The sequence below is a fragment of the Pyrus communis genome, chromosome 12, assembly GCF_041283825.1.
Source record: "Pyrus communis isolate YQ-2024b chromosome 12, ASM4128382v1, whole genome shotgun sequence".
Classification (NCBI taxonomy): domain Eukaryota; kingdom Viridiplantae; phylum Streptophyta; class Magnoliopsida; order Rosales; family Rosaceae; genus Pyrus; species Pyrus communis.
In genome coordinates this window covers 8275967-8302618 of record NC_142576.1, presented here as the reverse complement: position 1 = coordinate 8302618, position 26652 = coordinate 8275967, and the positions used below count along the sequence as shown (strand labels likewise).

The window sequence follows — 26652 nt, the reverse complement described above, 5'->3', positions numbered from 1 at the left end:
TAGTTAGCATAGTTTATTTTTTTTATCATTATTTAAAGATAATCAAAAGAAAAATTCATTCTATTTGGAAACCGCTTTGTCATCTGTATAAATCACTACAATTAACTGTTCATCATCAAAATGTTATAAATAAAATTGTTGATTTGTTTGACAAATATGAACAGTTAAACAATCTCCAAATTGAATAATTTTTTTTTGAAATAATATTTTAGATGATAAAAAAAAAGTGATTAATTCTGATTTTAATGTTTGTATGACAAAACAATTTCATGTCATCTTTGACAGATAAATGAATACTAAATTGTAACAAAGAGCCAAGTGTTGTATGTCAGCCAGCCACATTGCAAAGAACAATTTACTTAGAACGAATTTATTGTTACTTAATTTGGACGCAACGTGAATCTGTTTTGTATAAGTCCTTCTCTATCGCGCAGCACACTGGCCATGAGCCTAACCGTAAGTAGGACCCACCTTGGAGGGTTCACGGTGCATGGCTCGTGCTTACTGCGGCGGGGTCAGGCTTTTTTCCGGGTTCTAGAGTCTTCCCTTATAGTCTTATTGCCTATGATTGGGTTGCGCACATGGCACGTCCACCAATACCAACTGCCTGCCCTCCTTTTTTGTGAAAATCCATTTTAATTGCCTCCATTTATTTTTCCATTTATAAACATCATCTATTTATTTCCGGAGAAAGGGAATTCAATTATCTACTTCTTATATAAAATATATTCAAAAAATAATATATGTACATATATATATCAAGAAGAGAAGCCCAACTTGAGAGCTACTTTACAAATATAGTAAATTGCTTCAATTGTATCTTGGATTTATTTTGGACTAGTGTGAGCTTAACTATTTGGCTAACATTGCCCTTTGGGTGTCTTGTAGGTATCTAAGGAGGAAAACCTCGATTTCTATTAACTAGTCTCGTGATGAAAGATATATGAATATAATTGAACATCGTCATGCTGATTCTTTTAACGAGTCATGTTAGGTTGCAGAGATCTTTGCATGATTCTAACAATTAAGAATCAATCAGATTATGTTGTTACATATACGGCTTCCATCTAAACTCTGATTGGAATTCATGACTCGTATTAACATTTCAATAAAATATCATGCTAAATGAATTTACGGTGTATTAATTAAGATACTACTCAACTTTAACCCTTATTAGAATTAGTAGTTGTAGGTTGTTAGGTCTATGTATTTGGTGTGAGTACACTATCCATGCTACGAGGGCAAATGGCCATCAAAGACCATAAGGCGCCGTGAGTCAGAGGGCGGAGGGAGGGAAAGACCGAAGAGTCATGATAATATTTAAGGTTTTTTTTTTTTTTTTTTTTTTTTTTTTTTTTAAAGGAGAACAACTGGTGGCAAACCACGGTTATCCACTCATTTCGGAGGCCAGGAAGACTCATAGAGGTATTTTAACCTCCTCCTGATCACAAATCTAGCTTCTACACCAGAAACGAGTTTCAAATCCAAGATCTCTAATTTTTAGTTTTAAAGTTTAAAGCTTGCTAGCTGAAAGTTGAACCATAATTGCTGAAATCCTCATCCAAAGGGTTCAATATCTGCATGCGAATGGAATTATTGCTTTCTCTTTTGGATGAGGATTCTCTCCCCACCCTTTTTTCCTCCGCTTCCGCACTTCCTCTGACAGTTTTGTTTTCTTCTTTCTCTCTTTACTTTCTTCTTCTTTCTTTCTCTACAAAGATAAAATCTTGAGTGTTCAAATAGAAGAAAAGAAAGAAATAAAAAAATAAAAAAGGAAAAAAAGAGGAAAAAATCCTTGTCCTCGTTTTTTGCTTTCCGTATATGTCTTCCTCTAGACTCCTCTCCAATCTCCATATCTCACTGCATGGTGCATGCATGTGCCTTCACTAATTGCCACCTTTCCCTTTTCATTTTTCTTCCTTATTTTCCCCCTAAATACACCGATTAAGTCTTTCTCTTTCTTTTTCCCTACTTATTTTCCTATATATATATATATATTAATTGTTTATTCCATGAGTATAAATTATTAAGTTTGTACTTGAAATATCTTAAACTTGTCTTACATTAGGTTTTTAATAAGAAATTAATGTGTTTTTATGCCGATTCACTTAACTTATTTTCGCACACATTTTGCATCCATTTTTCATATATATTAGTTATCAAATAAACTAGGTGGGTAGACATAGCATCACTTGAAAACATTAAGTAACGGCACATAACATGTAATGTAATGTGATGCTTTTTCTTATTTATAGTCCAATGGTTGGGAACGAATTCCAGACCTGTATTTCACACGGCACGTTCTGAGTGCAATTCTTGACGCTGATGAATCACACAATGGTAATCAAGAGAAGGCTGAAATGCCTCTGTGAGTCTTCCCGACCCCTAAAAAGATAGATTGTCATGATAAAGCCACAATGTGCTGTATATGGCTAAATAAATTGAATAAATATAAGCACATATGTTAGCATCGTGAGATAAATGGAGAAACATGTAACATGATCAAATGATAATACCCGCACACTAAATTTGACAATATAAAATTAATGCATGGATTAATTCTGCAGAATATTCCACAAAGAGTCGATATTATAGTCTGTATACGTGGAGTTTTAACCTGCATGCATGTTATGTGTTTTTTTCCCCTTCTTTTGTTAAACTTTGGTTCTTACTTATCATTCTCACGTGACAATGTGTCACACAAGGGGCACATATGTTGCTTTCACGACCACATTTTATAAGCCAATTGATTTTGTGCGGAGTAGTCTAACTTCTTATAAGTTCTTGTAAGATTTTTTCTTTCACCAATGTATAATTATTTTACCTTCACATACCACAGCTTTCACCCACCATTGTGTGTTCATTCATTAATTTCATGTTTGGACCGAATGTGTTATAGGAAACACTTCTGTTTATAAAACGCTTTTACACATCGAAAGTTCTATAAAATTTGAAGTGCTTAATTATGAATAAGTACCTCTCCAAACAACACTAAAATGCTTTTATAACATGAAAATACTTTTAAAGTTTTTATTAAACAATAAAAAAGCCTATTTAGTTATCTTTTTAGTTTTTAGTTTTTATTTTTTATTTTTTATTTTTTTTATTTTTTTATTTTTTTATTTTTTAAACAGTTTGGAAGAAACCCTAAATCTAAAGTACACATATTGGTGATGATATGGTTGAGAGGGCATGTGTGGGGGCTGGTGGGTGCAGCCAGCTAGCTTGTACTTTTTGACACGTAATGTGTTAGGAAGCTAAAAGGTGTCCCACTCATGCGCGCACCGACCAACTAGATCTAGCAAATCTGCCAGGTCATCATCATCATAATCGATCGGCAATGGAGTTATGAAGGTTGGCTTTTGCCCCAACTAAACAGTACCAACCCCATGCCATGCATGGCAAGACATGTGAACGTGTCACCCAGATCTCCTTGGATCTCTAGCTACCTCTTCATCTCGATTTCCTTCTCCTCCTCCAAATTTTCCACGCACGTTTTAATGTGAATTTGTAAGGGGGATTAATGAAGCATGTGAAATGTGTGACGTATGGCGTTGCTTTAGCTTAGAACGTACTCAGCTGCTGCATGCTGCATGGTGCAACGCTAGCACCACTCTGCCCCAGCTCGCCTTACGGCCTTCATTTTTGTGTGTACGGAACTCAAACTTTGTTAAGTAATTCAAATGTATCAAGTTAGTTATGCATGCATGGGGCTTTGCTTAATTAATGTGTAATTTGATATCATAGGACATGATAATTTAAAATTAATGATTCCCATCACTTTGTCTTTTAATTCTTATTTATACATATTAATTGGATGTATTTATAACTAATTAATTATTAGTATCTGTTTTAAGAAAGAAGGGTGAAATTTTGAGAAATGCAAAACAAATTGCACAACTATGTACATTGTAAAGTTTAAAAGACTATCGTTGAATAGTGCCATCTCTTTTCTAACTTATAAATTGATATAGCACATAACATGACAGTTGCTTATTTGATGCAAATAAGCGAGGTTTAAATATAGAGAATAGAATAATAGCGTTCATGTTGAATACAACGAGTGTGTATAATCATTTATATATTATATCTTAGTGTATAACTGAGACATAGATTAAGACTATAATTAATCTCTAACAACATCTAACCAAACTCCACTAAACAATGCAAACTGTTTTGACTCCTAACTAATAGAACTGACTTTATAACTAACTGTATGAGCCGGTTGATAGGCTTTCACTACTTCAGTTAATTTCATGTGCTTAGTGAAAGCCTAAACTAAAGTAGTGAAGAATGGTGGGTAATAAATTAGGATTAAAATTGATCTAGAGTTCGATTCTCTACAATGTAAGAAAATGTAAATCATAGTTAACGAGGCCAAAATATAAACAATACATGAAACATTTCAATATTAGTTGAGAGTCGAACAGAAAAGTTTGAACATCAATTGGTTTTTGTAGAATTGATAGATCAAATTCTATCAAAAGATAAAACTGATAAACCAAATCAACATTTGATTTGGGTTTTCCAAAATTTCTCTGTCTCATTCATCATCTGGAACTGGATGGTGAGTGATTGGTTTCTAAAAGGGTTGACTATGATTGCATTGCATGTGTAGTTTTGTACGGGTGAATACATAATAAGCTTCTTGGGATCCAAACACGATCGCATGCAATTTTATGATTATATATTTCAGAAGAGAATTAGAAAATATTCTTTCATCTTGGGGCGGTGTAATTTTATGGCTTTGAGAATAATTGCACTCCAGTGAGATAGCCCTAATCATGAGCTCTCTGTACGTACTGCGCATCAACATTTTAAAAGTTTGCTCTCGCTAGCTATGCCTCCCACTTGTATATATAAGAGAAATGCTAATTAGAAGACTCCGTCAAAAGTGAGATTTTTTATAAATTTTCTGTAACCTCATATTTTTAGCATTATGTTCTATAATATTGGTACGAAAATTGAGATTAAAGTGTGAGATGTCAAAGAGTCTTCTTAGCTTTTCTCCATACAAAAATGATATTCTTATCATCTATTTGTACCATCTCTCCAATAGAGATGGAACCTACATGAGTTGGTGAGTCTTACTTGTATTCCCACTTTGGAGGATGAACTTATTTCTCCACTTGCAATATTGTAGTTTAATTGTAGAAATTTCACCATCGGAGCCACTCAATTTCTTAATATTCATTTAAAGATCATCCTTATAAAAAAAAAAATTAGATCGAAGTTCGTTTACTCATCCAAATTGATCAAATAAATCAATAATATATAGTTACTAAGTAACATATTTATGACAAACCGTATATTTATCTACTACATTTGAATGACTAAACGAATTTCGATTCAAATAATTTTTTTATAAGGATGATCTCCAAATGAAGATTAAAAGAAATTTAACATCCTAAATATGAAATTTTTATAATAAAGATACATTATTTATAAGTGAAAAAATAAACTCATTCCTCCAAAAGGGAACCACAAGTATTATCCTTTAGGGGATTATATGTATTTGCCTCCGATTCCAATCATGTCTATCGCATATCGATTAATGGGAGCTTGTATCAACTTTGCTTCAAAAGTTAGTTTGATGAATTTTTTATATGAGTTAAATCCCACTATATGTCAAAGTCAAACAAAACAATAAACCAATGCTAATAAAATGGGTTAGTTTATGTTTTTTAACAAAATGATATTCAAAGAAGTAGTTTGATAACTATTTTTTTTTTCTTTCAAAATTAAGCCAAAATTTGATAATTCACCGTATTAGGTTTCAGCCTTTGCTTATCAATTTTTTTTAAACGAAGGCTGATAACAATGATTAAACAAGTTTGTAGTTTTCAAATTTTTATTACCATGATAATTAAAAATTGAAACATTTATTAAATGAGCCTAAATCACTTTAATATACGAAGTACGCGTTGGAATAAAGGTTTGGTATTTTGCTCTGACCAATTGTCCTGTATGCATTATAATGCTTAATTGGGTTCATTTTCTTCTTCTTTTTTCAACTTTGTTTTGGGTTTTAATGGGTTTTGTTGTGAATAGACGGTTCAATCTCATGTTGATTCTGCTGGAGAATAGAATTCTACATCGGTTATATGACAAAATAATATACAATTAATATATGAGAGTTTTCACTCCTAATATCACCGAGGAATTTTGTGATAAAAACCAAGACCTAGTAGTAGGTGGTAAAGTTGAGACAACATCCTGATATTGGTTGTGGGTCATGTTGTACCTATAAAGTTTATCATGGTATCACAGCAGACTATTCTTTCAACACAATCTGGGTGTGGTTTAATGAGCTTGAGTTTGCCTCCTTAAGTTGGGTTTTTGAAAAGTTGTGTAAGCTTCAACTTAAGGATATTGAATGATTGGGCCCTCGGAAAATTGTGTTGATTCTAGTCTCTAAATGATGACCATTGACCAGACTCTCAAAAAGTTGCATTAACTTTACTATAATGATTTGACCTCCCGATGTGGGAATTGATTTCCCTTGTGACCCCTTGTAGGGCCACTTGTGATGGAGCGTGTTGGAGGATGGGATTTCATACCGGTCATATGACAAAAATATATATAATTAATATTTGGGAGTCTTAACCCCTAATATCACTGGGACTTTTTGTGATAAAACTCAACACCACCTAGCTATATATAATTAAGTTGAGACAATATCGGTATTGATCTAGACCATACTGGGTCTATAAAGTTTAGCAGAACCAATCCTTAGGCAGGCAGCCTGTAAGACCTATGTTAAAGAAGTGTCTCACAAATTCAAAATAATAACACTAAGCTTGTTTATTGATAAGTAGACACCAAATGTAATATATAAATTGGTTAATATAATCAATAAGAGAATCGATTCTCTTTTATTTACTTTATATTTGGAATGTTTAGGCCTACCTAATTCATAAAAAAGGGGGGCTTGCTGTCCATTTCGAAATACAGCAGTTGATGATCAACAAGAAATAATGAGTAATGAGAATTCTAAATGCATGCAACTAACATATTTTGATCCTTATAAAAATAAAAAAAAACTTTATATATGCAAAAAAAAACCAATTCAATATACATTTTATCCTAATTAAAAAATAAAAAAATATTTTTAAACACAGCCATGCATGACTGGCAGAGACGTGAAGGGCCTGCTAGTTGACATTAATTTTTAGTCATTAATTTTCAATTTATTTGATCTGACAATCGAAAATTAAAAGAATGTGTATAAGAAATAAAAATGTGTGTGTGAATAGCGCAACCCAAAAGTGTTCCGTTTATGTATAGTATGAGAGGTGAGTTAGCCAAGGGCCATATATGATATATAGCTAAAGTATTAACGTATATTATTTGAGGTTTGACCATTGTTTAATATTTTAGGTATGATCAGGAGCAGGAAGTGACCATGTTCAAATTAATTCTGCTGTTTTCTAATCAAGGGACAGTACTCCAAATTATTCCGTACCCTATTATAAGCAAACGTACTTTCATGTTAGCTATCATCTGCTTATCATTAAATTATGTGATTATACTTATCGATTACTCTAATTAACATACATTTGTTCATATATAATACAAACCTTTTCATTAAACAGCATTGATATTAGTATTTTCTTATCTGCAGAACACAGTAACGTGCTAATGGTGTTCTAAATTATACATTATTTGGGTGCATGTATTGACTTTGTATTTATAAATGCAGTGTCGAATTTTTGACTTTGTATTTCTAAATGGTAACGGTATTCTAAGTTATATAATTTCTTGTTTGACACCACCTTGGACTTTTAATTAACAAGAAAAAGAATGTACACTTTGTAGAAACAGATAATGTGTACGGCTAATTATATTGCGAGTTATAATAATACTTTATATATCTATAAAAGAGAACTCAGATTTCTTATTGACCACTCTTTCTCGGTTGCACGTTGTTAAAAGCATTTGTAATTTTTAATGGAAACTATGCCTTTCTTATCGAACTAGCTAACTAGTTTATGACAAAGTCTTTGCCAACTGATTTATATATGTAACCCTTAACATAGGGATCCTCATGAAAATATAGAATTGTGGCACTTTTAATCATCCTAATATAGTTAATATTATTAGCTCAATTCAGTAAGAGTAATGCTATGTAGACAAATTTTTTGGACCACATTTGCGAGTCAATGTGATGTGTTACTAATATGAATTAAGCACATTAGTCAACACTTAAGTAATAATTCAATCATTAACAATCATATCATATGGTTTACAAATATGGTTTAAATTGATGGTCTCCTAGCATTACCCATTCAGCAAATGTACATTTAAACCATAAAATTTATTCTAATGATGGGGATTGACTCGAATTCATCAAGTTGTGCTCCAACGGATTTTGGTGCTTAAAACTATAACCTATATATAAATACACCTACTTATAACAAATACATTGTTAAAAATAAAATCATATTTTGTTGTCTAGATTCAAACCCGAATTAACGTCAACTAAATAATCAATACTATTCAAGAGTTGTCGCAATTTATATTTGCCAATAATATTATCTACTTTCAAGTTTCAAAAAATACATTGGAAAATAGTACAGGAATAACAGTCTATATAAACTATCCCACATGGTAGAGCTAGGTGCGTGAATATGCCATGAAAATTTAACTAAGAACAAAGGGTGGAGTGGATGGTGTGACAAGAATGATCGGCAGCAGCATGCCATGTGTGTAAAAAAACTTATGATCGATCAGAGGGAGGGATAATAAGGACCAATGGATAGTATGCAAGGGGTCCTCTAAGGACCACTTTTCCCTGACCTATCATCCATCAACAGAACTCTTGCAGATTTCTGCTCTTTCCATGTGATCTCTCACTCCTCTGCAACCGTTAATTTGTCCAAGCACAAATAGGTTTTCTACCTAACCAGAGCGGTTGCGACCTCTCTCGATCGGACACGCACAGCACGAACCTTATCATATTTATTATTTCCTTTTGTATGTGCATGCATATGTAGTTTGTTATCATTTTTAGTTCAAATTAGGGTTCTACGCTGCATACGGAACCAACAATGTACAATGTGAGTTTGTAGTGAATGTTAACACAATTTGGTTGTTCTGATTAATCTATACCCTAATAGAGAAGAGCGAATTGCATCAGTCTTATGATGTCAATGCGCCTGTATTTAGAGGAGAGTTATCTCGCCAATCTAATAGTTGCATGTGTGTTATATTCAGTGTGATTTTCTACCCACTACAAGAAAATGGAGCAACAATCACGAACCAAGCACGGCTGTTGTTGGAGTAGTTATTACTAAAAGCATGGTAAAGAATCAGACAAAAAGTAAAAAAAAAAAAAAAATTATCATACATTGGACTGTTTATCACGCATTTAACAATAACTATGCCATCAACAATTATACTTGCTCTGTGGTTGTTACCCCTTTGAATAGAGTGTTCTAAGTTGAGAAGACAGTTATTGAAATGAATTATTGACAGAAACAGAAAATTGAGGTAAATATCATCTTTTTTCCCAAAGAATATACGAGTTAAATTTCTTGTATGGTCGTTTTATTATGAGTGCATCATCTTCTGATATGATTTACAAACAAATTAAAACATGTGCTTGCATGTCAGATTAGCATGTAATGTTGGCACAGAGTATGGGACACCTGCAGAGAGGCTGGCTAAATAAAAGGACATGAGTAGAGTACCCATCAAACTTCTAACTTGGATCGGACCACAAATAAACTCCGAATATTTTGAACAATAATGTTGGCCTTTTTGAAAGAAAAAAAAAAAGGCTAACTACATTTTCCACTTTTTATGTTTGGAGCAATTTTTAAAATAGGCCAGGATGTTTCATTTTTCTCACATTGCCCCCTATATAAGGTTTTGAAACTGTATTAATTTAAACATTTTGTCCAATGAATTGTTTAAATCTTTAATAAACTGATGATATGGTGAGTATGAAACCCGTAACTTGGTTGACATGTAAACTACATTTGCATCACATAGCCTACAACTCATAAATAATAACTTAGTTGACATGTAAACTACATTTTCACCACGTAGCCTAAAATCTCATAAATAATGGATACTAAGACGTTCAAATATATAAGGTGTAAATTGATGCAATTTCAAAATTTTAGGGGCAATGTGACAAAATTAAAAACTCGTGACCCAATTTAAAAATCATCTCAATCAAATTTTGAGGGTGTTAAATGTAGTTAGCCTAAAAAAATATGTTGGCCAACTTGGCCAACTAATTACCCCGTTAAATTAGTAACCAAAAGGAATCTTAGGCTGGAAGTAATACAGATGATGAAACTTCAATTCAATGAACCAAACACAGGCTCGATCTCGGTGTTTCTAGCCTGCCCCTACCACCACTATCAAGTCCCACATATGTCAATCCATCAAACATGTTGTAAAGCCCTTTGTTTTCTTTTGGATCGGTGCATGAACCCATCAGCCGATATCAACTCAACCCTTGTGTTGGAGTTGGTTTCACTTGCTATAGCTCTTGGCTGCGCAAAAGAATCCCTTTCTTTTATTATCGAGAAATGAAGACCGAACTCAGAACCTCGTCTAACATTGAGAAGAGAACTACTATAGTCCTACTAGACCACATTGTTCATGCTTCTATAATAGTATATACCAAGTTTTGAGCTTGATCTAGATCAGCTATGATCTTGGGTATTAAGAAAAGCAACGTCGATTTTGAGCAATGTAATATACGGTTCACCATCTGTCTTCATTTACTAGTAAAAAATCTAGGGCATTCGATAATAAATGAGCAAATTGAGAGGGTCCTTCACCTGTTAAGTGCTCACACCCTCTCATTTGGTTGCTAGCTAGCTACCTCATCGTGCATGATCATTTGAGGACCAAACGGAAACCAACCCTAGATAACAACCCATCACATTTATGCCCTAAAGGGGTCAAAGCAATTAGGTATGGCCCCACAAATGGGGGACAAAACAAGAAAAGTTTGTCTTTGGTGGCCATTGAGATCCTGTGTCAATGTTTGTGCAGTACTACCACACATGACTGCATGATATGAGCACAAAGAAACCCTAATTCTTCACCATATATCATGCACCTTTTAGCACTTTAATTTAGGAACAATAATTGATCATTGAATTTTCAACGGCCACTCCTGCCTTCATCTAATCAAATCTAAATATGTATCGAGTTTGTGTTTACACTTTTAATTATTTAAACACGTGTTCAAATCTAATTAGATAAAAATAAGACTAACTGTTGAATTTTCAACCCCGAACTATTGTTCTTAATTTAGCCTCTAAAACATGTGAAAACCTAGACAAAGCAGCTTTGCGATCTGATGATGGAGGATCCCTCATCCCTGTGGGGTGAATTTCCCGATATAATTATTCTTTGAATTAAATATGAAGCAGCACACAAGTTTAAAAGCATGTCTCCCTTGCCGTACGCAGTTTGAAGGTAATTATTACTTACCTTTATCCTCTCACGTTACTGACCATAAAAGCTAAACATGCATGATGCGAGATCTTCCCAAAATAAAAATAGAGGGGAAAAAAAGACGAAAAAAACTAAAACATCATGAGACATTTGGTAAGGTTGTCTGATTTTGCCGGTATTTCGTAGGAATGCTTGGTTAAAATAACTTCAAGTAAAATTACACGGAATCGGATAAGATTAAAATATAAAATGAATCATTCTTTAGTAAAAAATGTATGTGAGTAATATATGAGTCATTCTTTAGCAAGAAATGCATGCCAATAATATTGTTAAGACACCTATACCTAAGTCTGTTATCCTCACATAAACCTGCTTAGCTACACTAACATCTCTAAAATTTTAGAAGCATATGTTAAATTGAGTGGCGAAAAACATCCATCCTCATGCACACTGGTGCAAGTTCGATCCCCACCGTTTCTCCTCCCCCTAACAACTAACTTTTTAACCCATTAATGCTATCGGTCTATTAAAAGATGGTACTATCAAGTATCAAACTGAAACAATCAGATCCATTTTTCTACAACCTTGTGCAAATTGACAAGCCTTCACCAATCCACAAACAATGAAGGTCGACTGAGAACGGAAAAGTAACAAAGACATTCATTATTACAAGGATTCGGAAGTATCTCCAGTTTTCTCAAAACTTCGGCAATGCAAACTTACACCACTGTCTGTCCTGACATCTTCAAATTTTCTGATTCATATACTATTTCTCAAACTTCGGCTAGTTACGAATTGAACAGCTGATTTAGATATGCTTACTTCTAAAACAACCAAAATTCGACACCAGAAATACACAAAACTTGTTAGGAAATGCTGACCTACGATTTCTGCCATGTATTGAGCTATACATCCCAATCGATTGGATGCCAATAGCACGCCCACAGAAAAACAAGCAGAGTACGGGGCACATGTGGAGCTAAGGTCTTGAAGCGAATTCCTGTTCCTCATATTTGACGGTTTTCCAATAATTCTTGGGCATCATCTGCTGCAGATGACGATGCTTACAATAACTCCTCACAGATGGTGCAACAAGAGAACATTGCTTGCCCATAAAGATCATTGTCATATCAGCGACTATATGTCTCTTTGATGACAAAATCCAGTGAAACGAATGGCTCTTTGTCTCTCAAATGACCACCTCTTTAAGTAAAAGCACATCATCCCGTGGATGAGCTTCTTCTATCCGAACAAGAACTTCATCTCCAATTTGGGCTCCCACGGATACCCACACGGAAGATTGAAGTCCCACCTGCAAAATTTCAAGTTGGACACAATTGACATAAGTGCAACAAATCAGCAATGATTTGCAAGTGACCACGATCAATTAAAGCTTAAGAATATCACACTCACAAATAAAAGAACAGTTGAAGGAAAGATAGAAGGGAAAACACAAAAAAGATAATAATCTCAGTTGACATATACCATATATGTCCACACTCGATCTGCAGAGTATACAGGATATTCCATAAGAGTCGTTGATATAATCTATCATGAAACTGTACACCTAATTATTTGGAAACTGTCCTAGCATGTAATTCTAATACGGTGCTGGAAGTTTCAAACTACAAATAACACGACACGAATATCTGCATTTACAATTAAAAGATGCAATGGGATGCTACCTCAACTAACAATATGGCCGCAATCCGATCCTTAATGAATCTAAGAATCAGCGCACAATATTTTTTTTCTTTTGGCTGCCTTCTCAGATATTCTAATATCCAGTAGCGAAGACTGCTGCTAAAGAGCCTCCTTGCTACTCTAACATTCATGTTCACAATAGATGCCATCCCCTCCAACTGACCAGCTGAGAAAGGAAGAGATTCCCCTGCGAGAAATGCTTTCACCTACATAACAAATGGATTCATCAATGATTAACAACATTAGCTCAACAGTGTGGCTGAATACATTGTAAATTTTTTCATAAAACATGAAGAAGTCATAGCAGTTGGCCCCACCACTTTCACTAAACTCTCTGACCTTGGCTTTGTCGAATTTATAAGATTTAATTAGTAAGGTTAAATAAATGTGTGCTCAACTAGCACGATATTACATATAAAACTGTTCAAGCTTCCCCGTGTGAAGAATATGGCTAAAGACCAGTTTAAAAAAGGGTAGATACATAAAATACCTGCATTTTCATTCTGCGTGCCAAATCTGTCCCACAGAGGGAATATAGACAGAAATATGATTTGATTACCTTCGTAAGTCTGGTTTGAACAATAGACTCGACATAGCAGTGACACTTAAAAGTTTGTCTACTTGCAAAAGGCAAACAAGAGATCAAAAACACTACATGATTTTGTTGATAGCAGACCCATTAAGGCCAAGGTCCACATTTAACATTGTAGATTATTAAGAACTATACTTGCATGAAAGAAACTCACCTGATAGTGAGCTAGTAGATCCATATATCTACGGATGGGAGATGTAAACTGAACATAACCCGGAAGTCCTAAAATTCCATGACGTATAGGTTTTCTGAAATCAATTTCAGCAGCACGCATTAGTTTAACAAGAGCAGAGCTTCTAACAGGTCCTTCTGGAAGATGTGCATATACAGAGGTGTCGATGTTGGACTGGGGTTGTCCTCTGTAGGGTAAAGGAATGTTATTTCTAGAACCAAAAGTGGCTATAACCTCTCCGCAGAGTACCATCATCTCAGTGACAAGTCGCATTGCAGGATCTGCCTGGTTTTCTACATACAAATTAATCACAGGCTCTGGATCCTCTGGATTAACCACTTTGATGCGTGCTTCCAATGTGGCTGTGTCAATTGCGCCCTGAAAAATGCACATATAGTTATTATCAAAAGAATTGGAGGGTTACCGATACATATCATGCCTACAAAACAATCCTTGCTGAGATCTTAAATCAACATTTTCCATTAACAAATGTAAATGCATGTTTGTTTTATCGATGAAACTGTTTGAAATGAGTTTTAGATATGTTCTTTTTTCCTGACAGGTTTCCGATTTTTTTCCCAATATGTCGTGATCTTACGATTTTGCACAGTATTAATATTTATAGTAGAATCTCTATAGGGTCCATGTTATTATGGATAGTACAACCATGATCACGAGGATCATGAGACACCAAAAATATACATTGGAACTTTGAATCACACTACAAAGGTTCGGAGTTAAATTGGCTCTGGTTCTTTAAGTTCAACCTGTTCTCGTCTCCATATTGACCGGAGAGTTGCAGCCTCAGACAGGATTTTCAGTTCAGCCTCTTCTTGCAGGTTCAAATGAAGAAGCTCAGATGCACTCTCATATGTCAACATGTATGTTGGTTTAATGATTGAGTTGTCCACTGAATATTCTGCAATACTGTCGAACCCCAAAGAAGGTGGAGTTAGTTCATTAGTAAAATTTAGTTGGCAAAAAGAAAACTACCCTTCAAATTAGCAAAAGCTATAATGCTTTAAAGAAATATCGACCCAACTTGTTCCGAATGATTATATAATCCTTGCGGTGTAAAAAGCCTTAACGGTGGGAACATTCTACATATGTAGTTGGTAATAGAAGACTCCTAGATTAAGTTGGATGTCTTAAACTCCTATAAACTTCCAGACATAAGTTTAACATACAGGTTGCCATTCATTTTGGCTAAGAGACATAAATATGGTAGTGGCATAAAGCTCAGGTCATAATACACATATCCAGGTGGGACGTAATATGGATTTTGGAATTATCTTATTGACAACAAGAATGATTTATTCATTTCACGCTCTGTAGAATAAGGATTCACTCAAATTTAAAATATATCTAACCACCACCTCCAATCCCAATTCCATGGTAATCAACAACCTTTAAGTAGTAATGGTTCCCAAGCCCTCTGTGTAACTCCATTAAACTAAAATACAGCATCAATTGGGATGAGATCTCAAAGAGGGGGGCCAATTGCAAAAAGCGAAGTTTTACCTTCCATCGGAGTGCAGCACCACAGATACAGTAACTGCATTGCAAATCTCTCCTTGTTGCAAACTCATTCCCTCCATGGCAAGTTTCTCCGGGAACATAGGATAAGTAGCAGTGGGCAAGAATACAGAAGTTCCTCTTCTCATTGCCTCCCTATATAAATTAATAAGAAATGAGTGCAACACGAACATTTATCCATTTTTTCTTGTACTGTTCAAGAGCTACCTGTCTACCATGCTCCCAGGTTGGACAAACCTAGTTGCATCTGCAACATGAATCCATATTTTAATGCGTCCATCTTGTAGCCTCGTTGCACTCAGGGCATCATCGAGCTAACATATTACAAAAAAAAAAAATTTCACAAGAGAGGTCAAATTTTGATGCAGCAAATTTTACTTTTTTGACAGCAGAGGTATGATATCATTGTTAGGCATGTGAAAAACATACCTCATCAGCCTCGTCCACATCAATAGCATAGACCTTCAAGTGAGTGAGATCTCTCCTTTCAATCTATAGTAAGAACATTTACAGAATTAGTCTAATTATTTAACTAATTATTCACACACACACACACACACAAAATGATTCCATGTAGAACTAAGTATGTGAAATGAAAAATGTAATACTGTATAATATCTTCCCCCATGAGTATTACTAATTTACTACATTTATAAAAGAAACAGGCTAACCACATCTAAATCAGATGAATCTGACAGAAGATGTTCTGCAGCTGATATAACTTCATCTGAATGATCAGTACGGATGTTCAACTTCAACAGGTCAAGATTCACGTGTACAGGAAAATACCCAATGTCTATGAGGAGATTCAAAGCTGATGAGGCTGTTTTTACCATCCCCATTGTTCTTAGGATCTGACAAAAATGTATATACAATAAGATACAGATCAGGAACAGAGCATCATGTATTATCACACAAAGAGCATTAAAGAGAAATAGGGCATAATATCATTCAAGATCTTTAGCTCCTGAAATATCATATGAGGATGTTCTCTTGGAAACCCATACATTTTCAGAGCTTAGAAGTAAGTACCTATTACAACAGTAAACTAAAACACTGTCGTTTAAGTCAGACTTACTGTTCCGGCTGTTTTCCTTTGGTCATCATTTGTGCAAGCATCAATAGCATAAGCTTCAAGAGACTCAATTTTGTGTCTGATTTTCTCTTCAGCCAACCAAGAAGATTTGGGAGGTTTAGCATTTAAAGGCATTGCCTTAGCAGATTTCAGTAATTGTTTAAACTCCTGCAGTTCTTTCTCAGCAGCCTCCTTTGCGAGCTTCCTACGCAGAAGTTCCTCAACCTAAAGGGACTTTCATGTTAAAATTATTGGAAAAGCAAACAAGTAATCAAGATGAAGGTTATCAAAGATAACTCAACCCAATAATCTTGCATTTACTTCTAACAGGTGTCAAGAATAACTGGCTTTTTTTTTCTTGTGAGGCCAAAAACAGGGCAAAAGCACCTTACTCTAAAAATCACTACGGTCAATACTTGGTCGCGAAATGGTCAATACAAGGGCACCATCCTATCCCTCTCCATGAACAATGAAGCAGATTCCCTCTTATGAAATAGCATATGACAAGAATCACTCCTTCAAGCATACATCTATCTAGAATCACTCTTTCTTGAAACACATCTAACATGAGGAGCCCTAAAGATAGACATGTTCAAGCCAAGGCAACATATCTAATTGGCCTCTCGACCCACATGAACCATTTTCTTGGGCAAGATGTTGAACCAATGTATAACGTACCTGTACAGCAGGTCGAGGTCCATATATAGAGCGAGAACCTTTTGTCTCCAGAACAGTGAAGTATACTTCATCTTCTGAAAGCAACAGATGAGCACAGTAGCATTCAAGAGGCTCCACACTACCAAATATCATCTGTATGAATGAGATAGTGTCACTGGAAGGAGCAGTAGTACATAAAAACTTTAACTGGAATGCACAGTACCTCAGCTAATTCTTCTGCCATCACCCGCTTATTCTTTTCAAGGAGCTCAACCCAAGCAAATTCAAGCAGTGCTGGATCCTGCACCAAATCAACTAATATCCTTCACCAAAACACAAACCACAAGAAGGGAAAACAAAAACATTTTATCCGCAACTACTTTTGGGCAGGAACCAAATCACCAACCGAGTTAGCTTGAGCTTTCTGAATAAATTCTGATATCTCTGTGTGGTCAAAATTCTCAACACCGGGAACAATGTACGTAATCTGTTGTGGTTTAATCGATGATGTAACACCATTCTGACATAAGTACAACAATCAAAACACAAACTTCAGAATACCAGCAAAGCAAACAAGCTATAATCTTTGCGTTTATTAAAGTTAAAAACAACGAACAGTGAGTTTTCCAACACCTAGCAACCTATTAATATGCCGCATTAGTTGTTTTGTGTTTCTAGTAGAACCTGATCGGACACCATCCAGTTCTTCTTGCCATCGGGCTTCTGCGCAACGGCCAGCAACACTCTCTCTGCATCCTTCTTGAATTCAAGCAGCAACCCTTGCTGCAGCGTCCGGCTCACAAGCTTATCTTCTACAATCCCACCACTACTTGTCAGCTCCACCCTTCACAACAGTATATCATTTATGCATTAAAGATATGCCTTTTCTTTCTATTCAACCAAACATCGCATAATTACTTTACTCTAGGCTTCGTTTGGTGTCTAGGATTGGACTGGATTGGAATGGATAACCTGAAAAGGTTTATCGAAGATCATTTCGAGGGGATTAGAATGGGATTGTTCTCCCGTCTAATCCTACAATGAATTAGTTTTCTTCGAGTAATCCATCTCCCGCCACATTTAGTCCTTTCACATATCCAATCCAATCCAGTTCTCTTTGCCAAACGAAGTCCAAGTTCTCTAAGTTCATAATTAACGATAATTAGAAGAAAATTAGGAGAAACGTGATAATTTTGTGAGGGAGAGAGAGAAGGTACTTGGCGGCAGCGGGAACTAGTCTCCGTCTGCGCAGGGCGCCGAGCTCTTCCATGACGCTATCGACGAGGCTGTGGACGGAGGTGCTTTGAACGCCGCCGCCATGGCCGGGAGCTAGCTTACCGGACCGAAATATCGGGAAGCGAATGCCTAATTTGGAGAGTCGGCGGAACTGGAGAGTAGTGAAATGGCAAGGGCAGCAGCGGAAGGGAAGGAGAGTGGGGGAGGAAGCGGAAGAGGAGGCGGAGCGGAAGATTGAGCAGCTGCCCACAGTGGCTCGAACCGCCATGGCCGATGAAAGGTTTGGTGAAATGCGAGCGAATTTTTGGGTTGCTCTGGTTCTTCTTCTTCTTGATAAAATGGGCTATCACTTCGTGGAGGGATTTCAATGTGACCGGTTGAGGTGGTACATGTTTTACCGTCTAAATGTTTTAACGATGAGACATCATGCTAAAAAGTTAGCAACTTAAAATATAAAATTTTTCACTACTTGTATTAAAACACGTTGTATATTATTTATATTCCAGTCATAATTAAAAAAATTTCCACTTCGTAACTGCGAAATGTTTGTTCTTACACTCGCCCTTTTGTTTGAGTTTTGTCACACCCAACTCTTGTATTGAAATGAAACGATTGGATTCATAATCATTTCGTTGTTTTTTTTTTTTTTTTTTTTTTTAGTGTGAGGTCATTTGCAGTTTTTCGGTTTGTTAATATGTACATGAATACTAAAAAACCGTTTAATAACTATTTCTGTTGTAAAATTGTGAGGATAAATGATCACATGCTTTAAGCGAGGAAGACTTGAGAAGAGTAATGTAATTGTTGTTATGTGATGTTTTCAAAAGGGCAATAGTAATGTAATTGTTGTTGTGTGATGTTTTCAAAAAGGGCTATCATTTCACATTTTTGTTTGTCACGGATGTTGCTCTATATAAAGAGCACTCCGTGTGTGATTACAATACACAGCGAAGAAAATAAGTGAAAGCAATAATATCAGTATCCCTCCCTTCCTCTTTTTACCTGCAATTCTTTTGTGTTATAGTTACAAAACTAAGCAATGTGATATTTTGCACCCACTTCTCTCCTATCCCCAGCAAAGGTTATCTCTCTAACTTTTGTTTATTTATAACAATTTCCATTTTTTTTTCAATTTTAAAATAAAAAGGTGAAAATTAAAAACAAAATGATTATCAAACGACCTCTCAAAGGTAAAAAGAATTTTGATCGGTTTGATAACTATTTCGTTTTGAGTTTTTCTGTTGTAGTTAGAGGAAAAGTCCGGGAGAAGGGAAGAACTAAGAATGGAGAAGAAAGCGAAATAAAAGTGTATAAAGACACAAAATGAAAATAAAAAATTGAAAATAAATTCTTGTTACGCAATGATATTAAGTTGGGGGTTGGAATAAGTCATACAATGGGTGGCAATAGTTGGATTAAGCCGCGGAAGTAAAAATTTGATATCAAACTCGCAATTTATGAGAGTCAAACATAATGCTTCTATTTAAAAGTGTACACAAGTCAAATTCCTATTGATAGTAAAGATCAAGAGTCAAGATTACACGATGATATGAATACATATAATAACAAAGTTATACATCTGAGCAACTCATGGAACCTCTTGACTGCAAAAATCAACTGCAAAGCTGAGAACATAACCCCTGGATCTGAGAACTGCTTGCATTTGGAACCGTATACGTCCCGTTCTTACCATTGCTCGAGCATGTTAAATAGATTTGATCACCCATCTGGTTTGTCTGCAATGAGATCATCGCGCACAGGAGTCAGATCGATGCAGTTATCACACGATAAGTACTGGACAGACTGTTTTTGCTCACAAGTGCCATACGTACATTGCCTCAAAACATTATTTCATAGTAAATAAACCGACTCTTTCTAATGAACAATTCCATTTAACGCACAGGGAATTGGACAATATGCGTCTACTAATAACTTAAGAAGTTGATCCAGTTTTAGAAAAATGGTTTGGATTGTAAAACTGATTGCGCGTCTTAAATTATACGCACAAGAGGAGCAGGTGTAGAGTGTTAGGTACCGTGCAGTATGCAGGCTCCGAGTTGCAGCTCCATCTTGAAGTAGGAACACAAGATAAATAATGACACCAAGAACAATGCTTATTGGCATCGACTCCCCGAAGAAGCATAACGAGGCCAACTGTAAACCTGTCATATCAGCAAAAATCAGTTTAGGTTGTAAATTTATGCTGCGTAATTGACAACTAAATTTTCAAATTACACAAACTTTCCCAGCCAGGCATGAATCCTAACTACCTAAGTTTACTATATATGATATCCCCCGGCTGCACCAATTTTGACATGAACTAATAGAAGAAGAACATACAACCAAGAAGAAAAGCAAGAACAAAAACGAGGGTGCTGAGTGTTGCAAAGCCTCTCCAAGTATACATGTTTCACTTCTAGAGAAACAAAGATCACGCCGAAGAAATATACTGATATAGAGCTCTCCTCGGTCAGAACCCATGTCTCCAATCTAATTATTACTCCAGCTGCTACCATGTTTCGAAAAGGTTCTCTGCCAGTCTAAATGTAAGCATCTCCAAAATTGGCAAAGTTTCTATTATTAGTTTCCGACGTTTTGAGGCTTATTCCTAGATAGAAGAAACCAAGAAAAAGCTTCAGCCAGGAATGGGAAACTCTACACTAATCTGGTATTTGAAATAGAGAAAGTTCTGTTTCATGATTACATTGAACTCCAAAAGCTAGATTTCAACATGTAGGCAAGTGCGTGTTTCTCTTTTTATTTGGTACAAGAACTTTAGAAACTCGCTTTCAATACAAGTACAAAAAAAAATTCCAGGCTGAAGCTGGTAAGTTAGCAAAACCTGAAGTCCTAAAGGAGCTGTATATCGCCTAAAAAGAACTTATTAAAAATGTTAATTGGGTAGAAACAAGTCAGCATGTTATATTTTTAGTTAGTAGTAATCTTGTCTTTGATATACTTTTACTAGTACTATGGCAACCTAAATATGGAAACATGAAGTGCACAGAAGCACAGAAACAAATTGGCTTACCCAACAATTAAAACGATCACAGAGAGGACCCACAAAACGCACTGATAGGTCTTGAACTTTGATTTTGTTTGAGATGAGGCATATCCTGGACCTGGAGAAGTATATCTTTGGTTAACCCATCCGAACTGGGGGCGGATAAGAAACACAAACCCAAGAAAAAATCCCGAAAGGAATCCTCCAATATGAGCAAAGTTGTCAACGTGTGGGAGTGTCCCCACTGCCAAATTGATTACTATGATGATCAGGAGGGTGAAAAGTGCTCCAAACTGAACAAGAATAACGAATGAGATACGGGTTCCTGAATGTCACCAAATTTTTGTTTTCTGAAGTATGAAGCTCCTTTAAAGTAGTTCAACAATTACCTTACTAGCATAAATTGTCCAATTAGTGATAAGTTCAGAAAGCATGGCTCCCAGCAACCCGAAAAGTGCACCAGAAGCACCAACAGAGATGTTTGTTTGGATAAAAAGTGAAGACAACAAACTCCCACCAAGTCCAGAGATGACATATAGCAACCCAATCCGGACTGCAATAGAAACACACGAGAATAGCACAAACAACATGAGCAAGCTAAGTTTACTGAGATGAAGTAAAATAAGCAAAACCTACATCACCAAATCGACTTGACTCGATGATAATAAAAGCCTAACTTGACTAGGTTGCAGTGCAAAGAATCATCAGTCGATTCCCTTGAATGATGAAAATGCTTATGATCACAAAGTTCTTTGAATTTGCAGATGATATATACCACGGAATTGGACTAAAAAAACTAATTTTCGAATACATACCGAAGCCGAACTCTTGCTCTAACCGGTATCCGATGACTAAAAGGCTCAACATATTAGCCAATAAATGGAAAACACCCCCATGTAACCAATTGCAAGTGATGAGAAGCCACCCCTGGTGTCTGTCAACCACCTTATTTACATCCAAAGCCCCCATCTTCTGCAACCTAAACCAACGAAAATCCAACATAATACCATGTTATACTTACAATCTCTATCAATTAACAGCCTTTAGAGCAAAAAGGGCCCACCCCAATTGATTGAAAACTCTGATTACAAACACCCACCAAATGATTTCGGATCAATCCCCACTTGTAAAACATCTTTTTATGGAAACAGAACAACGGAAAGTATGCAAAACTTAGAACCAAGTGGTTTTCTTAAAGCACAAAATTGGAGCTAACTCAAACAAAATGTATCAAATTAACGATATGCAATCAATTAACAATTTCATAACAAAAACAGCTAAAGGGTCAGACCCAAATGAGATTAAAAGTTAGTACTTCACAAACCAATTGAAAAACTGATTCCAAAGTTCCAAATACCCACCAAATGATTTCGAATAAAGTTCTAAACTTGAACACATGTTCCCAACACAGAACAATGAAAAGTAAAGTAAGAAATTTTGAAAACAAAGGGTTTGCAAGTGGTGGACAGGGCCTTTCTCTTCAACCCACTGCGTGTTCGGGTTCAAACCCTTCCGCACTGGCCGTAGTTTAGATGAATTTAGCGTACATTATCCTATCGTTTGCCAATTTTGCTTAAAAAGGAAAATCGAAGCGAAAACAACCAGAATCATTCAAATTTAACAGCAGAAATTACGAACTCACGTCGATGAGGACGGTCCAAGAAGTGGGTTCTCCTTAAAAGGCTGGAAGGAGAACCTCCCCAAGAACGTGGCAATGCAAGAGACTGAGTTCTTGGGGCAGTTGTTGACATACATGGTGATGATGAACATAACAACGTTGGCAGCAACAAAGACAGGAATCAGCCAGACAACCCATTTCTTGAAATGCTTGATCTCTCTGTACACGGGTGGAGACGCGGCCGGAGCTGGGGAGGCTAGCGGCGGCGTCTCGATGTCTACTGGGTGGACTACGTTGTAGTGCCGCCGTGAGTTCACTCTCATTTGGGCCCCCGATGACGGTGGCTCCCCCGCCATTGAAAGAGTCGAAAGATCGATTGGTTTGAGAGATGAAGGATGTGGGAAGTGGAGAGGGAGATGATGAGAGAGAGAATGGAAGTTTTAGAGAGAGAGAGAGAGAGAGTCAGGGAAGTGTATAGCTGGTTTGGTCAACGTTGGAGAAGCTGCTTGCCTAAAATTGAACTGGTTCGTTTGGCCGACAGTGTCGTCCATACGTGTCTTCGCCTACCAATTCTTTACCTTCAAGCCATTGTTTGTTCGAGCTTTTGACGTAGTGTTACGAAATTTAAAAGGATACTACTATAAGATATATATTTTAGAATAATGCAAAATGCTAATTTTTTTCTCCGTACAACATTTTTAAGTAGGAGGGTTTAGATTTGATCCACATTAATAACAAATTTAATATTTAATTAGATTTTTATCTGTTTTTAATATTTAAGTAAGAGGATTTTTATCTTTTTTTTTTTCTCAAAATAACGTGTTAGCTCTTACTGTCAAAATAATAAAATTTTCAGGTTAATTAGTCTCTCGCAACGCTGCTTCTTGACTTTCTTCTCTTGCATTAGGCATCAGTACGCCCTATGCGTGATTGGGCCATGCCAACAGTTGAGAGCTATCATGTGATTGGGCCATACAACGCCTTGCTAACTCAAAGTGTCTCGTAGAGATAATATACTGATTTCTCTTACATTATGTTTGAAAATAAATTTAGAATTTGGGTAAAAGTTAAAATTTATAAATTAACATGCACCAATTCCCTTATTTGGATTCATAAACATAGAGATTTAGAATTTATGTGTGAAAAAAAACTTGGAATTTGGAACCTCCAATTCTCAAGTTTGAATTCCATGTAAATATGTGTCATTTCTCAATTTATATGATTGTTGTTCTTTTAGGTTAACCAAACAAAAAAATTCACAAATTCTAGAAAATAAAATCTTGTCATTTTAATTTCCGTCATTTTAAAACTCCTTAATAATTTTAAATGTCTTCATCCAAACATAGTGTTAAATCTATTAGTCTAAGCAGGAGACTTGTTCAGAGTTAGGTCAACTCAATATCGAGATACATTCATTAAGGGTTTTATTGAACCTTTTGTTGTGCATAACAACTCGTGCATTGTTGTAGCTAAAGAATGAGGATCCTCTCTAGATCCTCAAAACATGTATGTTCATCGTACATCTTATAACTAGTTTTCGTCAGATATTGTTCATGTTTAATTTTGAATAAAGTATTTAAAATAATGGGTAAAGTACAAAAAATTACCTCAATTATTGGTGTCACGACACTTTCATACCTCATTTTTTTAAAATGACAATGTCATACCTCATCTTACGAATTTGTGCCAATGTCATACATCTGTCAGTTTTTCTGTTAATTTTTCTGTTAAGTGCTGACATGGCTAGATACTAGGGCCACTCACTAATCCAACTGGATTAAAATATAATTAAATATATTTTTTAATAATTAAAATTTTAAAAATTAAAAATAATTTTTTTATATATATAAAAGTGTGGATCCACCATCTCTCTCCTCTCTCTCTCTCGCCTATCTTCTCTCTCTCTGGACACCCACCTGCATCCCCAAAACCTTCCTACCTTTCCCATGCATCCCCTTCAACCTTCCTTCCCCTCACCCTTTCTTCCCTCCGCTCCTATCTTCTCTGCGCAAGCTCTCCCTCCAAAAACTCTCCCATCTAGAGCCCCTCGACCTCTCCGTCTCCCACCTCTGCTTCACCACTCTCCCGCCTCGCCACCCCTCCCTTTCAATCACCTGCCTCGCTGTCAACCACAAGAAATGCCTCTGGATCTCCACTGCGTCAAGCCTGAAGATTTGGCAGGACTCGAATCTCCGCTGCGTCGAGTCGGTCAAGGCGCATGAGGACGCCGTGAATGCGTTGGCAGTGTCGAATGACGGGACCTTGTACACCGGGTTGACGGATTGTCGGATCTGGGTGTGGTCCAAATCGTTCGGGGAAGATGGAGAAGACGGGAGCAGGGTGGGATCTAGGTTGGGTGGTTCTGGTTTTGAGTTTGGGGAAGACGGGGAGCGAGGGGAAGAAAAGGTGAGGGGGAGGAAGGTTGGGGGGGATAGGTGGGAAGGGTTTGAGGGATGCAGGTGGGTGTCCAAAGAGAGAGAGAAGAGAGAGAAGAGAGAGGCGAGACAGAGAAAGGGTGGTGGATGAAGGTTGGGGGGGACGAGTGGGAAGGGGTCAGGGGGGGTCAGGTGGGAAGGGGTTTTGGGGATGGAGAGGAGAGATAGGCGAGAGAGATGGGGGAGAGAGAGATTTAATATATATTTTTTTTAAATTTTAATTATTAAAATATATATTTAATTATATTTTAATCCAGTTGGATTTGTGAGTGGTCCCCATATCTAACCACATCAGCACTTGACAGAAAAACTGACGGAGGTATGACATTAACACAAATTCGTAAGATGAGGTATGACATTGTCATTTTAAAAAGATGAGATATGAAAATTTCGTGACACCAATAGTTAAGGTAGTTTTTTATACTTTACCCTAAAATAATTTATGATCGCACGATGTAGGATGAACGGACACGATTTGAGAATCTCTAGAATCATCATAAAGAGAATTCAAAAATGATTCTCTTTCGTAGCTATAAGGGTTATGTATTCTGCTTAAGCGCGTTTTTTTAAATAAAATAAAAAATACTGAAAAAAGGTGATAAATTTGGTAGTGAAAGATAAATATGCAGATTCTATAAAGCATAAATGAAGGACTAAGAACCAAATTAAAAATAGATGACAAATTGAAAAGTGTCCCTGCCTGTCCAGGTCAAAAAGATTAATAAAGTTATGAATAATTCCCATGCAAAAGTTAATCATTTACTATTAAATTATTCATCAGTGGATTTTATATGGACCATGATTTTAATACAATTATTTATTAATTCAGCTGCTTCCAGTGTGAAAGCGTGAATATTAAGGGTGGCAAATTCACTATACTTTTGTATTATTTAACAAACAAAATATCAATGACCCAAAAAAGAAAGAAAAAAAAGTTATCATTATATTTAAAGAATTCTGTGGTGTATTAATAAGATTAAATATGAAGCCAATTTACTATATATTAAACACAACTTGTATAGTATATGAAAATAAATATGTAGATGCACAAGCCACTTAGTAGCACTGTATAATAATATTGCTAGCTTATTGTGAGATTAATTAATTCCATTTCTTTTGATGTTGATAAAATTGTTTGTTAAAAAGAAAAAGACAAAAGACAAACGAGGAACCATGATTGCTTGTGTGCTACACCATAT

At 35.9% G+C, this 26652-nt stretch overlaps 2 protein-coding genes across 2 annotated transcripts; both read right to left on the bottom strand.

The window, feature by feature from the left end:
* Positions 1-11973: 11973 nt before the first annotated feature.
* EMB2730 (Ribonuclease II/R family protein) lies at positions 11974-18799 on the bottom strand. Its single transcript, XM_068485204.2, has 14 exons — positions 18378-18799; positions 17845-18004; positions 17567-17680; positions 17384-17461; positions 17182-17313; positions 16507-16728; positions 16100-16282; positions 15858-15920; positions 15636-15742; positions 15414-15563; positions 14660-14819; positions 13875-14270; positions 13110-13334; positions 11974-12736 (listed from the first exon to the last, which is right to left on the bottom strand). Exons 1-14 carry the CDS (start codon positions 18662-18664, stop codon positions 12614-12616), a joined length of 2400 nt encoding a protein of 799 aa, XP_068341305.1. The 5' UTR covers positions 18665-18799; the 3' UTR covers positions 11974-12613.
* Positions 18800-19850: 1051 nt separating this feature from the next.
* Positions 19851-23637, bottom strand: LOC137744696 (RHOMBOID-like protein 1). The gene is made up of 6 exons (XM_068484464.2): positions 23043-23637; positions 22216-22379; positions 21790-21953; positions 21428-21693; positions 20432-20558; positions 19851-20132 (listed from the first exon to the last, which is right to left on the bottom strand). Exons 1-6 carry the CDS (start codon positions 23372-23374, stop codon positions 20010-20012), a joined length of 1176 nt encoding a protein of 391 aa, XP_068340565.1. The 5' UTR covers positions 23375-23637; the 3' UTR covers positions 19851-20009.
* Between the last annotated feature and the right edge of the window lie 3015 nt (positions 23638-26652).

Coding starts and splice junctions, on each gene's coding strand:
- EMB2730 (XM_068485204.2), bottom strand. CDS start 18,664: ATGGCGGTTCGAGCCACTGTGGGCAGCTGCTCAATCTTCCGCTCCGCC. Junction 16,283..16,506: donor AAAGGAAAACAGCCGGAACA/GTAAGTCTGACT, acceptor CATTTTTGTCAG/ATCCTAAGAACAATGGGGAT. Junction 15,564..15,635: donor CCTGGGAGCATGGTAGACAG/GTAGCTCTTGAA, acceptor TAATTTATATAG/GGAGGCAATGAGAAGAGGAA.
- LOC137744696 (XM_068484464.2), bottom strand. CDS start 23,374: ATGGCGGGGGAGCCACCGTCATCGGGGGCCCAAATGAGAGTGAACTCA. Junction 22,380..23,042: donor CTTGGACCGTCCTCATCGAC/GTGAGTTCGTAA, acceptor TCGTTGGTTTAG/GTTGCAGAAGATGGGGGCTT. Junction 20,559..21,427: donor GTGATCGTTTTAATTGTTGG/GTAAGCCAATTT, acceptor CTGATATGACAG/GTTTACAGTTGGCCTCGTTA.